We start from the raw sequence: 18,363 nt of genomic DNA, 5'->3' as shown, positions 1-18,363 counted from the left end.
GCCGGGCGGCCATTGTCTCTCTGGACGTGCGCCCCTACTCCCCCAACGAGGCGGTCCAGGCCCCGAGGGTGTGGGCGCCTCCTGCGGCTGCGGAAAGCGGCGGGCAAAGGTGCTGGTGTTTAGTGAGAACCCCTCGGGTTTCTCCAGCCTCGGGTCATTTAATCTCGTCGTCATGTCCATACAATCATAAATGAGGTAGACGTTCATATCCCCATTTTGCAAACGGGTAAACAGGCTCAGAAGATACAGCGACAGTCTGGGAGGTGGAGGAGCCCCAGCGGCTCCCCGCGCGGGCCGTGGCCGGTGTCCTTCCGCGGCGCGGCGGATTAGCGTGGGAGCAGCTTGCGAAGGGCCGCGCCCGGCGCAGGCAGAGCGCGCGGCGGCTGGTCGGGGATCATGGTTGCGCTGTGCTCGGCGCGCAGAGCCAGGCGCGGGCACGCGGCACGCAGGCGGCGCAGGCCGGACGCGCTCACGTTGCGGCAGAAATCCACGTGCAGCGTCTGCAGCGCGCGCCCGTGCGCTGCTACGGCTACCAGCGTGCGGTTGGTGACGCGCGCGCAGTTCTCCAGGCGTAAGGTGCGCAGGCGCGGGCAGCAGCGCAGCAATCGTGCCAGGCAGTCGTCGGTGACGTGGCCGCAGCCGGACAGCGTGACGGACGCCAGGTTGGGGCACCTGCGGAGACAACGCAGTAACCGCGGGTCCCAGCCGAGGAGGACCCGGTTAGCCCGCCCCCCGCCGCGCCCACTGGCTCGGTCAGCCTCCACACTGCCCCGGGAGGCGGTGCAGGACCCTCCGCGGTTAACAGAGGAGGAGCCGGAGCCCGCGAGCTCTAAGGAGCTTACTGCCTGCGATGACGCGGCCAGGATCGGAGCCGGGGCTGTGTCACATTTCCCTTCGCCCTACCGGAATCTCCGTGGATTCTTAGCCCCAGTGGGGAACCCAGGCCCTGGTCCTGCTGGGACAGAGGGGAGGCTGGTTCCTAGAGGGACAACTGTAGTTCTCTGTTGCCTCGGGTGGTGGAGAAAAGCCGTGCGGTGTGTGGTGACCACGCCAGGCGACCTTTGAGCTGAGGCCCTGACTAGCCTGGCGGGAGGGGAGCAGGAGGAAGGGTTTCCTGGGGGTGGCTTTGAGACAGGTCCACTTCAACCCCGAGGGGAAGGGGCGGGGGCCCTGGGTTCTAAAGCCCTGGTTTCAGCTCAGTTGACGGGCAGTTACTGTGTTCCCACTGTGACCCCAGACTGCCAAAGGTCAGGAGCCAGAGGTAGCTAGAACCAGCCCCAGGGTGAGTCCAGTCAGGGACAGAAGTAGTTTGTCCAAAGCTTGGCGGCCCCTCTACCCCAGCCTTACCAGCACCTGATAAAGAAAAAGACCTTGAACAAAGTTGGACTTGGCTGATTTGCAGTGTGACTTTGGCCTAAGTCACTCACTGAGCCTAATTTTCCCTGTGAGGCAGTAGGGAGGGAATATTGCCTGCCAGTGGGGTTGTGAGGATTTCGATTTGGGGTTTAAAGAGCCTTCTATACGCAATTGTAACTCTCTTCTGGGAGTAATCAGCCTGCTTCTAGTCAAGAAGGGCCTATGGTGGGCAGAGGCCTTGGCTCCCTGTAACCAGAGGGAGCCGGACTCAACCAGTTGTTTTTTTTTGGGGGGGGGGGGTGTCCCTGTCCCTGTCCCTTTCCCTATCAGCCTCCCCTCAGTCCCTTGACTGCATCTGCCTTGGCTAGCTTGGCTCCCTTGTGCCTGGGGCAGCGGGGAATGGAACCAAAATAGACTGCAAGGCCACATATCACACACTGAACCAATTCATCTCCCAAGTTCAGATGCTTTTCTTGGTCTTCTGGACCCTTGGTTTTGTGAGTGAAGAAACTGGTCCAGAGAGCCCAAGTGACTTGCCTGTGATTTATTTGCTGGTTGGACCCAGGACTAATGTTTGAACACTTCAGAGCCAACTCCATGTGTCAAGTGGGAAGAATTGTTACCTTCCAGAGATTATGCGGATTAGGTGTTTAAGACCCAAGGACTGAGGGATCCCTTTAAAAATCTTTAGAATAATTCTGATTTGGGAAGAAACCAGAGAAAGAGCCAACTCTCTCCTTGCCCAACCAGCCAAGGCTGTTCACCACCCCCACCCCCCCACCCCAGCTGATTGCCAAAAGAACCAGATTTGATACTTCTCTATACATACTATGTGTTAGTGCTAGTGTCTTTTAATCCTATTAGCCTGTGAGACAGGCAATTTATCCCATTTAACAGATGAAGAAAGGAGGTTGAAAGTTTAAACATTTGGGTTGGGGTCACATGGTCAGACAGTAGCAGAACTGTGTCACTCTGCACAGAACCCTGACCTCCAAGCCCTTTGCACTTTTTGTGACGCTGGCAGCCCTTACTGCAGCAGTGGCCTGAGAGGCCCATTCCACACCTTGCTGGTTTGGGAGATTGGAGATGGTTCTCTTACAGCAAGACCGGAACATCTTCAGGACAAGCTTTCTGCCCCATAGGTATCACTCTCCAGTCTGCTTTAGGTTAGAGAGGGGACTGGGCAACTGTACATGTATTTGTACAGTTATTTCTAACTCAGACAGCCTATATAAAGTTGTCAGCAAAAAGCAGAACTTGTTAAACCCATCAAAATGGCCTGGTCCCAATAGGGGCTAGTCCCAAGTCCATCCTGTTTTCTTCCTACAGCCTTAAAAAAGAAAAGCTGGGGCCACTACACTATTTTCTTCTATCCCTGTACTATTCCTTCTATAATAGCTGCCAGCAAACAGCAGCTATTCTACCTGGGCGGCAGCAAGCTGGCCAAGCCTAGGGAGTAGCCAAGGAGTGCCTTTCCTGAAAGGCAGGACGGACTAAGGGCTCAGTAAGAGCCTGGCTGAGGACGTCTGTGTCCTTGCTCTAGGCAGGAGGCTCTGACGGTGGTGGGAGCCTGGTGTGTGGCTCAGCCTCTGTCTGCGATATGGCTGACATATCAAATACGGGATGCATCTGAACACACTTAAAACAAACAGAAGATACTCTATCTGAAAGTCCAATTAAACAGGGTGTCTTGAATTTTTATTTGCTAAAATCTAGCAATCCTAGATTGTGGGCAAATAACACGACCTCTTAGAGCTTCGGTTTGCTCATTTGAAAAATTAGACTAAAACACCTCACCCCCACCCCCTGGAGAACTGTGAAGATTAGCAAGTTTCTAATGAAGAAACCATGACTATGTATCACTACCCCTTCCCTGAGTCGGGCTTGGTTCAACTAACCCAGAGCACCCCAGCTCTCCTTCCTCAGCTGCAGTTCACAAGCCCTGGGGTTTGCTTGCTAAAGGGAGTAGAGGAGTGAGCTGATTGCTGAATCTAGGAATCTCTTCCTGAGGTCTGACCTTGAAAATCTCTGCCCAGCTGGATCCACCCACCACTTGGTGGCTGCCAGGGAAGACAGCTGGCAGAAGAATAGCGACAGCTGAAGCCCAGTTCTTCCTCTTTGCTCTAGAACCTGTGAGGCTAAGAGGAGCTTGTTTCCCCCATGATTTTATCCATCTTCCAGGGAATGGGCTGTGGATGGGCCTGGCGGGTCTGCTTGGGCCTAGTCTGAGGATTCCCAAAGCAGAGCCATCTCCTGAGCTGCTCTTTCCTGCCCCTCTAGACGCCTCCTAGAGCTCTGGATGCCAGTGCCAATGCTGCTCAGGAGGTGACCTACCTGTCACACACCTGGAAGAGGAAATCATTGACCAGGCTCTCGTGCCGGCTGCAGATGCTCCTCTGGAAGGCGCTCTTGAGCCAGTCCTCAATGCTGCACACCTGCACGCGGCTCGAGTGCCAGCAGATGGAGAGGTTCTTGAGCACCGGGCTTAGGAGGAAGTTGTCCTTCTTGAGTTCTGTGAGAGAGCGGAAGTGCAATAGGGGCCAGAGTGCAGGGTCCTCAAACACATCCTGGAGCTGGGGGCAGGTCCTGGCGAGGTTCTTCCTGCTGTCCTTGTCCAGGAAGGAGAAGAGGTGCAGCAGACACTCCCGGTTGAGCTGGGTGATGTGCATGGTGCGAAGTGGCCACAGTGCAAGGCTGGAGCCCAGGGACCTGACCTACCTCCTGCTGCTCCTCCCAAGCTCTGGGCTGGTGGACATATATGGTTGTGGAATGGGGTTTATTTTGGGCTAACAACTGGTGCTGGAGCTGGGGGGTGGGGGGAGCAGCATCCAGACATACGTGCAGCAGTCTGTGTCTCGGCTTATGTTCAGAGGAATTGAAAATCCTGGCAGAAAAGCAGCCTATTGAAGTTAAATAGTTTCCTTAAAAGGGATTTCTTTTCCTTTTAGCTGACAATGGTGTTTAACAGCGAGCTCCTTTGGCTTTTCCCGAGGCATTTTCATTCTAGGTGGCTAGCCAGACCACCTCTGTCTGGGCTTGCAGGCTCTGCTCAGGGACGGACTCTAATTGTAGATAGTACCAGTTTTTCTTTCCTAGTACTGTACGTCAGTGTTGTGCCCCACTCTTAGTAGGAAGAAACCTGTTGTCTGTAAAGAGCAAAGGGTGACAGTTTTGTGTTCAGAGCTGTGAGCAGACATGGATAAATGCCTCTCGTGTTTTTCCAGGCTGGGCTGAACTACCTTCCAATCCTGCTGCCTTCCACCAGGCAAAAGGATGTCCTGGGCCTCCCAACAGGCTGTTTTTGCCCCGAGTTCCATAAAAAATTTATCTTAAGTAGCTCATATTTCCAGTTTCTTCTGTGAATGTGTCATGTTTTACATTTATGTTTTACCTTTTTCTAATGTGTCCTGCTGTATCTAGCCTATATTTTCCAAAATGTCAGAATGGATGAAGTAGTTCTTCATATGAAACTCTTGAAACAACTTTAAAAGTATTTTAGTCAAAGTTTGCCATTTAAGCCAGCCACACACCGTCCTGGTGAATGCCTTCAGTTCCGCTCGGCAAAATGCCTGGACGTCTCATCCTTTAAGTTCTCCCCTCCCAAAGTAACTGAGCCTTCTCAGCACGACACCACATGCCCTGTGCTGTGGGATCCATTTTCTAATATGCTTGCTTGAATCCCTGTCCTACCCTGGACCCTCCCATAATCCCCCTGCTGTGAGGGCCTGGCTTTGTGCACCGATTTGTTGGTTTGTTTGGGGCATGCAGATAGTAAGGCTGCATTCTGCCCGTGCAGGAGTGGGGTGAGCAGCCTTGTTTTCCCCGGCTAGACCAGGGAGCACCACCTCAGGGCCTACCTTTCTTCCTTCTCTCACTTAATTGGAGTCGGAAGGAATGGGAATAGTTTGTTTCAAGTTGTGTAGAGTAACAAGGATGATATAAAAAAATGTCTTTGGGTGAGGATTAAAAAAAATAAATAAAAGGCAGAGCAGTGTGAGTGCACTGGTCACTGGGAAGAGTCACTCTGGTCTGTCGTGGCTTCCAGGCTGCACTCCCACAGCCCCGCTGGAACAGCAGAGCCCTGGCAGGGGGAACATTCAGAGCCAGGCCCTTCTGCTGCTCCTCCGGGCAACTACAGGAAGTACCCCAGAATGCAGGGGTACTTCCTGCTGACATGTGACATGCATGTCAGCAGGGAGGGGTCTGGCCAAGGCCTGGGGTGTTGATGGCAATAGCGTCTCCCTTTTTGTCTGTGTGGAGCTTGGCTCCTTGGCTGCAGCAGCAGTTGCACAGCCTCTGACCACACAGCTGCCAGAAGGGAACGTGAGATACGGAACCTGGAAGCAAAAGCGTTTGGGTTTGCAGGTGCCTCTGTCTTCAGTTTCATTTATCTTATTTTCCTTTTTATTGAATTTTTGGGGTGACACTGGTAAATAAAATTATGTTTCAGGTATACAATTCTATGATACATCACCTGTATATTGTATTGTATGTTCATCACCCCCATGTTTTTAGTTTTAGAAGACTGGTAGGAACAGGCAAATAAGTAACACAGTAAAACCATGGTGTGGACACAGGGTGGTTCTTGTTTTTTCTGTTTGCAGGGGACACAGAGGCAGAGAGGTAGTATATAGGAGCTTACGGTAAAGCAGAATATATTTTAACAGCTCTTACTTGACTGTTTTACTTTAAAAGACGACCACAGCTGCCCTGGCCAGTTTGGCTCAGCGATAGAGCGTCGGCCAGTGGACCAATGAGTCGCAGGTTAGATTCCGGCCACAGGCACGTACCTCATTTGCAGTTCGTCCCCAGCCCTGGTCAGGTGGTGCAGGAGGCAACCTATTGATGTTTCCCTCTTTCTCCCTCCCACTCTGTCTGAAGATAAATAGAAAAATATCCTCAGGTGAGGATGGAAAAAAAAAGAGGAAGACCAGAGCCTAAAACCTGGTTCCTCAGGGTAGAATCTGGCTGTGAAGTAGGTAAATCGACCTCATTTTTAAAAGATCAGCTGGCACAGGAGTGAGAATGATTTCCTTCCACATGGTGAGCTCCCTCAAGCTCCCGACGGCAGGTACTGGATGGAGGGTCTCGTCCTGCCCCTACAGGGCACTTCATCTGTGGCCCTGTAAGCCAGCAGCCCCTGATAACAAGGGTTCTGTAAGAACTTACCACCTGTTGACTGACTGATAAGGCCCAGAGCTTGAGCAAGGATATTATTTACTTGGCTCCAGTGAAAGGTGTTCAGAAATCACAATCAAAAGGAAAGAGACCAGACTTTTAATGATACTTTCCATAAAACAGTTCAAGTTGTTGAAGCAGAAAAGGGATGTGATTACAACTTAAAAGAAATCAGTCACTTGCACAATTAATCCTCTCGGCATCATACAAACTAGGTTTTAATGGCAAATGATTATATCACAGCACAACCAACACGTGCGGAGGGTAGTCTGGAGCCCGGCACACTCCAACCTGAGGGGGAAGGTGCTGCATCCAGGCAGGTGGTGCAAAGACTTGGACGACAGCACGACACCATGTGCCCACCTCTCCCTGTGCTGTGGGTGCATTCCTGTGGCCACGTGAGCCACCTGCAACCCCTGCCCTGGCTGCAGGAACAGACTTTGTTCATGCACTTTTCCAGGGCCCCAGTGAAGAGGCCACTTCAGCAACAGGGGACGTGAGAGAGTTTAGGGGACGGTGGAGGTTGAAGTGGGGTAAGTATATCTAAATAGACTTATGTACACTAAACCAATGAAGGAGAGGTTTGGCTTTAAGAAATAAATATGTCCCCAACCCCAGAAACCAAGCTGCTGAGTAGGTTCCACAGGTGAGATACACATTTAACACTCAACCAGGGCCAGTACATTTGACTGGTTTAATTCTATTACATTTGTCATCACTAGACACTGAGTAGAATACAGTGGATTAGCAAAGGTTTCTCCACCATGGAGAGAGATTTGTGTTGCCACAAACTGTTTCTATCACCCACATATGTGGGAGGACTTCTGAGAAAGGTTTCTTGTCCAAGGAGCCACATGACTGGGCGTGAGGCCCTGCCTCTGCATGAGCTCTGAGCGAGGACTACACACGCCAAGAAAGCATGGCACAGGGAGAGCCCTGAAGAGCACAGAAAGGTCAGCTTTCAGAACAGGTGTGATAAGGCTACACATTTAAAATTTAAAATACAAACAGGCACATTTACATCACTGGTGTTAATGCACAATTCAAACGGGTCCAATCACTTTTCCAAAGAGCCTTCATGATATTCAAACAGTTCTGCTTAAGTAAAATCAAACAATAAGAATACTAGAGATTCAAAGAGGAGATGGGTTCATCTCTTAAGCCAACAGTGCTGCCTTTTGAGGACTATCTTCCCCAACAAACTAGTCGTCTGTTGCTAACTTCCATCTGTATAAAGACAGCTTTTCTCCACCAACATCAATACTGCCCAAGGCCTTACTGCTGAAGTTATAGCGGCGCCCACTCAGATTTGAGATCCAGGTGCAAATGTTAGAAGTTACAGCTGTGCACCTTCTACAGCAAAGAGTCTGGGTTCAAAGGAGTTTTGTGAATGTGCTGATATGTAAGCTCAAACTGAATAAAACTGTCATTTTTGTAGATAAAAATGGTCAAATATGACAATTTCATCTAGTCCACATAATGTAATTTTGCATTGTGAACCATTTTAAACACGTGTTCCTCTCTTAACTATCTTCTAGACTAAATTGTAAGATTTAAATATAATGGCAAAGCTTTTTTCTGTGGAGTGAAAACTCAGACCAGCACCACCCATGAAAACGCGACATACTGACAAGGTTTCGGTCTGCGCAGCACTGTGGCTGCTGAGTGCTTGCAGGGTGGCCAGGGTAACAGAAGGACTGAGTGCTTTCATTTAATTAAATTTGTGGCCAGTGGCCAACAGACTTGGTAGGACGAGGTTAGACATGATTCCTCTTTGCTCCTAGTCGTGTTGAAGTGTTTAGTGGATGGGAGCACCTTTCTATTTACTGAATGGGATGCCGCTCGATTCATGAATTGTTGAATAAAGCCAATTAGATCTTTAAAAAAAAAAAAGTGTTTGGCAGATGTGGTCTGCTCTGAGAATATGTGGGATTTAATATTATGGGATTCTGGTTCCAAATTCCATTTTTAGTTAAATGTGAATAGTGCTTGTACCTATTTTTCTTGAAAAGTTTAAACAGACTACTAAGGAATAGAAACTACTTATTCAAAGTGAGAATGTTTTCAACTTGCCCTGCTGTTAGGATAGGCCAATGAGTTGATAAGACCTAGGGTGATAAAGACTCATTTCCTTCTGCAGAAGCAGCCCCACGGTGTTGCCTGGAGAGTGGGTGATGGGCAGAATAAACTGGAGGTTAGGTCAAGAAGAAGGAAGATTCAGTGGACATGCAGCTGTCCCCAATGCTGCACTAATAGGGGAATTAGATGCTGATGCAAAAAAGCAAACAAGTTATGTCTGCATCTCACTGGGTAACACCTATACCATATAGCTGGGTCACAGAATTTTTTAAACACTAAATGTATTTTGTCTTTTCTGTACTCTTCTCCATGAAAACACACATTAAAAAAGACAAACCTCAAAACCAAAAACCAAAAGTAATTCTTGAATTTGCAGTACAGATACCACTGAACCAACACATTTATTTAGTGCTGATAAACAGGAGCCTTGAGAGATACCAAGAGCATTGATTACCTGGTCTACTTACTGGCGCTCTCTCAGTTACCTTTACAAGCAGGCAAAGTGATTCCTGAGCCGTCACTGAACCTTCATGGGCCACAAACTACACACGAGATGCTCGATTTCGAGCCAGCCTGCCCTCCAGCAGCAGCAGGCACCTGTTCTTCAGTCAGCAAGTGAGAGCAACGAGCATTGATGTAAATGTGCCTCAGAGTGAGAATGGAAACATTAATATAAAAAAGTCAAATAGAACTAAGTTCTTAGAACTACATATAAAAACAATTATTACAACTAAAGCAGCAAATCAAAATATCTGCTGAGGTTTTCTGGTAGAACTAAAAAAAATCAGTTGGTGCCCATGTTCAATAAGTCACTACCATTGACAAAACTAAACCCAAAATAGGAAATTGAAAAGTGCATAATGAAATTAAATCTTGGATCAAGTATTTATGGAAAATTGGAAATGTTTGTCCGGCATAGTTGATGAGTGATGATTTAGAGGAGGTATTAAAGTTTATCGGATCCAGCTTTGGCCTGGCGTTCCACATAAAAAAGGATGTAGGCCTTGGCCTTCAGCACGGTGTCTTCCTCAGTCAGCGTCACAGTACTGTCATTGAAATGGAACCAGCGACCTTCATGAGTTGCGTATGCTGTGTAATGCCCAGAACCAACCCTGTAAGGAAAAGTCCAAAGATCAAAGAAAATCACAAAAGGATCTATGCAACCATATAATTTATTAGATATACAATAAATTTTAGTAAGTACTACAATTGAATAAATCCTAGAGAATTGTGGTTTAAGATGGTTTATTGAGCTCACATGTTTCTCTCCCTCAAAACCTACTGAAATGACAAGGAACAGATTGACACTGGAACCAGAGGGTAAGATTTTTCTAGAACACGAAGGCATATTCACACAGTACTGGATTAACAGAGAAAACAAATAGCTGAATAACTCTCAATCCAGTAAGCACAGGTCAGGGCCTATGAAAACATGGAAAATTGAGAACGAGACTTCCCATCAGAGTTTTGGGGAGAAAAGCAGCTTAAGAAAGTAATCTGACTTGAGGAAGTGCCTTCTCCCTTCTTTGGTGACCAAGGCCTTGTCTCTGTCAGCACAACCCACCCACTCTCCCTGGAGCCCTCCCAGGTAGAACATCCTGCACATGTAACAGTGACCTTCACAACTGTTAGCAAAACCCCTACCATTTACCAATAATGACAAATCTCATCATTTATTATGATTCTGAATAAACATCCAAAAATCATCAGTCTTGAGGGGAGAAAAAGAACATGAAAGAGAAGTGCCAGGAAAAAACAGTAATTAACCACTGAGTAAATGAAGGCAAAAAAACACCCCAAAAAAAGAAACACAAAGAATTTTAAAAATTCTAATTAGTAGCAATGGTTTCAAGAAGATACTGCAACCATAAAACAAGAATAGGCTATTACAAAAAAGTTATGAGAAAAATGTGATTTCCACAATATGAAAATTAATGGAGGAGCTAATTTTCTATTTGGATACAAATGTAACCCAAATTGGTGATTTGGCAAAATAGGCCATGGCCATCTTCAGGAACAAATAAATGGAAAACATTAAAGAATAGTTAAAATATGCAAAAAATAAATACCCAGAAATTTTACTATGCATTTAACAGGAAAGGTGTTCCAGAAGAGAGAGGAGGATGGGATGGAAAAAAGAAACATTTACATTAGCTTAAGACACCAGGCTGAGACTGTCCCTATCAACTCTCAAGCAGGAATGTATCAGATGTTATTTCTCAAGTCCAAAGACAAAGGATCCTACAGTCTTCCAAAGAGAAACAGGTTGCCTATAAAGAAGTGAAGAGTTATGCCCAGGTGGTGTGGCTCTGTGGATTGAACAACATCTCATGCACCAAAAAGGCTGCTGGTTCGATTCCCAGTCAGGGCACATGCCCAGGTTGCAGGCTTGATCCCTAGTAGGGGGTGTGCAGGAGGCAGCCAATCAATGTTACTCTCTCATCAATGTTTCTATCTCTCTAAAAATAATCAATAAAAACTTTTTCTTTTTAATGAAGAGTCAGAATTGTAGTGGATTTGTTTATAACTCTATGAGTGGTGAAGTCATGAAGCAATGTCTACAAAGTTCTGAAGGAAAATGATTGTCAATATGGATAGTGGTTTGCCCAAGTAATAGGAGTCCAAGTTTGAAGGTAAAATAGCCCTTCTCAAACAGAACAGAAATCAGAATGTATATGCCCCTACTAAAGACTTTCAGGATAAAGGATAATAATTATTCAATAAAATAAAAAATAAGTCTTTAAAGTACAGGACATGAAGTAAACTAAATAATTTTCCATTTTCTCCATTTAAATATCATTTGGCAAAGGAAATAACTTGAGTAAAAAATGCTCAGCCCTGGCCGGTTTGGCTCAGAAGTTGAGCATCGGACTGTGGACCAGAGAGACCCAAGGTTCAGGTCCCACTAAGGGCATGTACCTCAGTTGCAGTTTGTCCCCGGCCCCAGTTGGGGTCCTGTGGGTGGCAACCACTTGATGTGTCTCTCTCCCGTCGATGTTTCTCTCTCTCTCCCTCCCCCTCTATCTGAAGATAATGCAAAAATGTCTTCGGGTGAGGATAAAAAAAAACAACTCAGGATTTTGTGAACAACAGATTGGGTTCTGGATGCTGGGCTCAAATGAACCATGCTCCATTTTGCTTTTATGTGCCTTCTCTTCACACTTTACAACACTCTTGCAGGAATATTCTTTCACACCAAAATCGAAGGAAAATTCTACTTCACCCTCTTCAATGTACCTGAATTTATATTTGAGGGAGTGTGGGGAGAATTATCAAGAGTAGTGCAAGACGTAGGTTTTCGCCGGGTGGTCCTACCCAGACAAGCCGCTGGCATACTCACCCGGAACCATGGTGCACCACCACAGCAGCCAGGTCATACAGGCAGCTCTCAGGGCCGCTGTTCTCAGGCTGCAGGACAAGGGAGAAGGCATCCCAGGACTCAGTTAGGAGCAGTGGTCAATGGCATCGGTATCTCCCACCTCAATGACGACTTCCACCCCCTGTCTGTGAAGACTTCATTTTACTGAAGAGCCATCTTTCACCATGCTAACAAAGGTGTTACCTTACCTCCAGTAAGTAGCATTTCATGTCTAGGCCTCTCAGTGGAAACTCTACATATGTGTCAACTTTGTTTCTTAAATACGCTGTCCAATGAAATCTTTTCAAATGTAAGCATAGCACCTAGACCAGAAATAAGGACAAAGATTGTAAATAAACACCTAATTTACCGTTCAATCAAAATTAACTATCTGGTTAACTGTCTCAAATATTTCAGGTGGCTTATCAGTTTTTCTTTTGATCCCTGACACTGCTTTCTTCCATGCATATATTATGTGACACATGATTTGTAATAATGGAATGTGTACCTGGTCTCAGTTCTCTCTCTGGCATACTGCTCCTAACACTCTTAAAATTTCCCAAGTGATGAGAGTGATGAAGGTGTCTTTTGTTATGTTATCTAGGGGATAAGTGGACCTCACCTTAGGATGAGGGTCCTTCCTCCCTGATCTCTGGGTAGGGGAGAGGGAATGGACGTTGAATCAATTGCCAATGGCCTACAATTTAATCAGTCATGCCTATGTAATGAAGCCTCCATAAAAACCCAAAAGGACAGTATTTGGAGAGCTTCCAGGTTGGGGAACCAGAATCTTTCGTGTCCCACCATGCCAGGACCAAAACTGCACAAGAACATAAGGTCCTTTGTTTGGGCCCTCGCCCTGTGTATCTCTTCATCTGATTGTTGGTTCATATCCTTTAATATCCTTGGTAATAAAGCAGTAATCTAGGGAGTAGACAGGTTTCCTCAATTCTGTGAGTTCCTCTAGCAAATTAATGGAGCCTAAAGAGGGACTTGGAAACCTGATTTATAGCCCATAGAGGTACAGGCATCTTCTAAAGTACCGAGGGGGGGAGGGGTCAAGATGATCTCCACTGTGCAGGTCAGAAACATAAAGTAACAACCTGGGCTTATGACTGGCTCTGAAGGGGAGGACAGTTTTGTGGGACTGAGCCCTCAACCTGTGGGATCTGCTGTTACTTTCGGATAGTGTCAGAACTGAGTTGAAGAGTAGGACCCCCAGCTGGTGTGGGAGAACTGCTTGTTGGTGTGGTGAGAACCTCTCTCTCTCTCCACACACTGGAAATTGTCATCAGGACACATTTAAGTATGTATTATTCAAAAATGTTTATTTAGCTTTTACTGAAAACACTGGAGATTAATACAGAATATATGATACAAAGTTACAAAAACAATTTTCTTTTCATCAGACATAAATACTTTCCCTTGAAATTGCATTGTAATGTGAAACTCAACACTTACCTTGGGTAGTTTTTGAATCCAAAACTTTTTAGTGGACTTTTGTTTCTTTTTGCATTTGTGGCACATATATAACTCTGTCTCATCAAGTTCTTCTAAGTCGGTAAAACTGCGAAGACAGTCTAAAACCAAAGTGATTTTGGCAGCATTACAACAGGAGGCCTTTAACAGAGGCAGTGTACTATAAAAAAAGACTGAACTTTGAAGCTGAACAACCTGGGCTCAAATCTCAGCTTTATTAGGTATATGTGACCAGCCTTTCTCAGTTCCAAAATGAATACTAATAACAATAATAGTAATACCTACTTTGAAGAACTGCTGTAAGGAAGAAAAATAGTGTATATAAAGTGCCTGGAATCATGTCTGATATCAGCTAATGATCAATTAATAACAGATGGTATTTTTTTTTCAGTTGGCATTATTGTTGTAGAGTTTGCTATTATTAATGAAAGAATTTGTCTGAATAATTCTGATAAAAACAGTTTCCTAATGAAATCAAGGTTCAAATAGCAATTTTCTCCCAAAGTTCATAAAAAATGTCAAATTTAGATCAAACAATTCACAGTACAGAAGCATACCTACTGATCTTCCTACTGTACCTCCAACAGGTCCTCTGTTCCCAACCACTATTTTTTTGGTATGTCCCTAGCGGGAACTGAACCTGGGACTCTCTGGTCCATAGGCCGACGCTCCAACCACTGAGCCAAACTGGCCAGGGCATTCCCAACTACTTTCAATCCGTTGGGTAAACCACCTCTCTCTCTCTCTCTCTTTTCTTCTTCTTCTTCTTCTTCTTCTTCTTCTTCTTCTCTCTCTCTCTCTCTCTCTCTCTCTCTCTCTCTGTATACGGTCTATATGTAGTCTGTGTGTGTGTATATATATATAGGTATATAGAGTAGTAGAGTAGTCTGGGGCTTGATAAACTGTGGCTCCAAGCCAAATCCAGCCACCTGGCTTTGTAAATAAAGTCGGTTGGAACACAGCCACACGTATCCCTTTATATATTGTCTGGCTGCTTTTATGCTGCAACAGCAGGGTTGAGTAGTTGGGACACAGACCTTTATGTGCTGTAAAGCTTAAAATATTTACTTGTCTGCCCCTTTATGGAAAAGTTTGCCAACTCCTGGTGCAATCAGTAATATATTCAGATGTCTATATAAAATGTATGTATTATTCTGTAGGGAATTAATAACATATTGTTCTTTTTAAAGAAAAATATGAGTATCTTTGTAGCCACCACGCAGGTAAAGACATGGATTTTCTCCAGTACCTGTGGAGCCAGGGCTTGTGTGAATGGTGTCCCTTAGGGCTGCGCAGTGGAGCCTGTGCAGCCACGTTTGGGACCTCTGTCAGGAGCTGCCTGTGTACTTCTTCCGAATCACAAACCCTTCTCTCTTCCTAGAAATAGCCATTATTGACTTTTGTTGTAATCATTTCTTTGCTTGTCTTTATAGACCATATATATGCATCTTTAAACAATATAATGCTTAGTTTGAAGAGTTGGGTAGCAAGCACAAGCCTGGCGGTATAAGGGAAAGTAACGCTGTGTCTGCACTCAGAGCTTTCAGTCACAGCCCCTTCAGGGGACGTTAGTGGGGCATGGTGTAGGGGGGTGCAGGTGTAGCCAGGCACCATGAATTCTTTTTTATTTTTAATTGAGGTATAATTAATATATAACATTGGTTTCAGGAGTACAACATAATGACTTGATAATTGTACATGTTGCAAAGTGATCACCACACTAAATCTAGTTAACATCCATCACCATACATAGCTACAAAATCTTTTTTGTGATGAGAACTTTTAAGATTAGTAACTCTCAAATATGCAATACGGTATTATTAACTATAATCATCACACTGTACATTTTATTCCCATGACTTATTTATAACTGCAAATGTGTACTTTTTAACTCTATGTCTGGCAACCACCAATCTGTTCTCTATGTCTATGAACTTGGGTGTTTGGTGGTTTTTGTTGTTGTTGTTTGGTGAGATCATATGGTATTTGGCTTTCTCTGACTTATTTCATGTAGCATAACACCCTCAAGGTCCATCCATGTTGTCATAAATAGCAAGATTTCCTTCTTTTTATGGCTGATTAATATTCGCGCGTGTGTATGTCACATGTTCTTAATCCACTTATCCACTGGTGGACACCCAGGTTACTTCCGTATCTTGGCTATTTGTAAACAATGCTGCAGTGAACATGGGGGTGCAGATATCTTTTCAAATTATTTTATTCTAATAATACAGAAGTCAAATTGCTGGATCATACGGTTGTTCTATTTTTAACTTTATGAGGAACCTCTGTACTGTTTTCCATAGTGGATACACCAATTTATATTCCCACCAGCAGTGCACAAGGGTTCCCTTTTCTCCACATTCTTGCCAATACTAATTTCTCATCTTTTGATAATAGCCATTCTGACAGGTATGAGGTGGTATCTCACAGTGGTTTTGATTTGCATTTCCTTTTTTCATGTAGCTGTTGGTCATCTGATATCTTCTTTGGAAAAATGTCTATTCAAATCCTCTGCCCATTTTTTAAACCTTTTTCTTTTTTTTTTGCTAGAGTTATACAAGTTCTTTATGTATTTTGAATATTAACCCCTTATCAGATATATTCTTTGCAAATATTTCTCCCATTCAGTAGGCTGCCTTTTCATTATGTTCATGCTCTCATTTGCTGTGTAGAAGCTCTTTTGGTTGATGTAGTCTCACTTGTTTACCACCCATGTCTTCTTCTGGGTGTTGTATGGTTTCAGGACTTGTATTTGCATCCCCAATCAATTTGACTTAATTTTTGTGTATGGTGTAAGACAGTGGTCCAGTTTCATTCTTTTGCCTGTGGCTGGCCAGTTTTCCCATCACCATTCACCAAAGAGACTGTCCTTTCCCACTGAATACTACTGGTTCCTCTGTCATAGGGTTTATTTCTGGGCTCTCTATTCTGTTCCATTTGATTATGTGTGTGTTTTTCTGCCAATACCATACTGTTTTGATTACCATAGCTTTGTAGTATAGTTTGAAATCAGGGAACATGATACCACCAGCTTTGTACTTTCCCCAGATTGCTTTGGCTATTCAGAGTCTCTTGTGGTTCTATACAAATTTTAGGTGTGCTTGTTCTAGTTCTAGGAAAAATGCCACTGGATTTTTTATAGGGATTGCATTGAATCTGTGGATTGCTTTGGGTAATATGGACATTTTAACAATATTAATTCTTCCAATCCATGAACACAAAGTATCTTTCCATTTATTTGTGTCTTCTTCAATTTCTTTCATCAGTGTCTTACAGTTTTCAGTGCATAGGTCTTTTCCATTGTTGGTTAAATGTATTCCTATGTATTTTATTCTTTTTGATGCAATTGTAACTAGGATTTTCTTAATTTCATTTCTGATAGTGTGTTATTAGTGTACAGAAATGCAACAGTATTTATACACTGATTTTGTATTCTACAACTTTACTGAATTCATTTATTAGTTCTAACAGATTTTTGGTGAAGTCTCTAAGATGTTTTATATATAATATTATGTCATCTGCAAATAGTAAGTTTTATTTCTACCTTTCTATTGGGTGCCTTTTATTTATTTTTCTCACCTAATTGCTCTGGCTAGAACTTCCAATACTATGTTTAATAAAAGTGGCAAGCTCTGGCCAGTTTGGCTTAGTGGTTAGACCATCTGTCTATGGACCAAAGAGTTACAGGTTTGACTCCCAGTCAAGGACATGTACCTGGGTTGCAGGTTCAGTCCCCAACCCCTGCCAGGATTGTGCAGGAGGCAACCCAATCAATATGTCTCTCTCACATTAATGTTTTTCTCTCTCTCCCTCCCTCCCATTCTATCTGAAAAAAAAAATCAATGGAAAAATATCTTCAGGTGATTAAAAAATAATAAGGCAATAAAAGTGTGAGAGAGGGCACCCTTGTCTTGTTCCTCATTTTAGCAGAAAAACTTTCAGCTTTTCACCCTTGAGTATAATGTTTGGAGTGGGCTTGTCATATATGGCTCTTATTATGTTGAGAGTTTTTATCATAAATAGATACTGACTTCTATCAAATGGGTTTTCAGCATCTATTAATATCATATAAGATTTTTCTTCTTTATTTTGTTATGTGCTGTATCGCACACATTGGATTTGTGGGTGTCGAACCATCTTTGCATCCCTGGAATAAATCCTACTTGATCATGGTGTATGATCCTTTTAAGGAATTGTTGAATTTGGTTTGCTATCTTTTGTTCCTTGTCTGGTATTGGTACCGGAGTAATGATGGTCTCATAAAATGAGTTTAAAGGTGTTTCCTCTTCAATTTTGTGGAAGAGTTTGAGAAGAATTGATATTAATTATTCTTGAATGTTTGGCAGATTCACTGTGAAGCCATCTGATCCTGGACTTTTATATGTTGGGAGATTTTGATTACTGATTCAGTCTCCTTACTAGTAACTGTTCTGTTCAGATTGACTATTTCTTCATGATTCAGTATTAGTAGGTTGTATGTTACTAGGAATTTTTCCAGAAGGTTGTCCAGTTTGTTGGCATATAATCGTTCATTGTAGGCTCTTACAAGCTTTTGCATTTCTGTGGTATCAGTTGTAATGTTTCCACTTTCTCTCTCTCTCTCTTTTTTTTTTTTAGAGAGAGAAAGGAAGGGAGAGGGAGAGAGAGATAGAAACATTGATACATTGATGAGAGAGAACACTGACTGGCCACCTCCTGCATGCCCCTCACTGGGGATTTGGCCCACAACCTGGGCACGTGCCCTGACCGGGAATCGGATCTCTTGATGCATGGGTCAATGCTCAACCACTGAGCCACACTGGCCAGGCTCTTTCCACTTTCATTTCTGATTTTATTTTAGTCCCCTCTTCTTTTCTTGGTGAGACTAAAAGTTTGTCAACTTTATCTTTTTAAAGAACCAGCACTTAGTG

The 18,363-nt window shown here is 44.3% G+C and overlaps 2 protein-coding genes across 4 annotated transcripts in view; both read right to left on the bottom strand.

Annotated features, from left to right (window-relative positions):
* Positions 1-326: 326 nt before the first annotated feature.
* FBXL22 (F-box and leucine rich repeat protein 22) lies at positions 327-4,037 on the bottom strand. Its single transcript, XM_036279139.1, has 2 exons — positions 3,691-4,037; positions 327-672 (listed from the first exon to the last, which is right to left on the bottom strand). The coding sequence occupies exons 1-2, from the start codon at positions 4,023-4,025 to the stop codon at positions 327-329; spliced, it is 681 nt and encodes a 226-aa protein (XP_036135032.1). The 5' UTR covers positions 4,026-4,037.
* Positions 4,038-8,981: 4,944 nt separating this feature from the next.
* The window catches only part of USP3 (ubiquitin specific peptidase 3), a 102,333-nt gene continuing 92,951 nt past the window's right edge, over positions 8,982-18,363 (bottom strand). For all 3 annotated transcript variants that reach the window (XM_036247288.1, XM_036247302.1, XM_036247293.1), the window contains 4 exons: positions 13,433-13,551; positions 12,181-12,294; positions 11,954-12,021; positions 8,982-9,725 (listed from right to left, as the gene is read on the bottom strand). In XM_036247288.1, coding sequence (XP_036103181.1) covers positions 9,560-9,725; positions 11,954-12,021; positions 12,181-12,294; positions 13,433-13,551 — 467 coding nt within the window. In that variant the 3' untranslated portion in view covers positions 8,982-9,559. The remainder of the gene's footprint in view (positions 9,726-11,953; positions 12,022-12,180; positions 12,295-13,432; positions 13,552-18,363) is intronic.

Source organism: Molossus molossus, unplaced genomic scaffold (genome assembly GCF_014108415.1).
Source record: "Molossus molossus isolate mMolMol1 unplaced genomic scaffold, mMolMol1.p scaffold_m16_p_1, whole genome shotgun sequence".
Lineage (NCBI taxonomy): Eukaryota > Metazoa > Chordata > Mammalia > Chiroptera > Molossidae > Molossus > Molossus molossus.
Note: the sequence above shows the minus strand (reverse complement) of the source record. Positions and strands in the feature narration are given on the sequence as shown.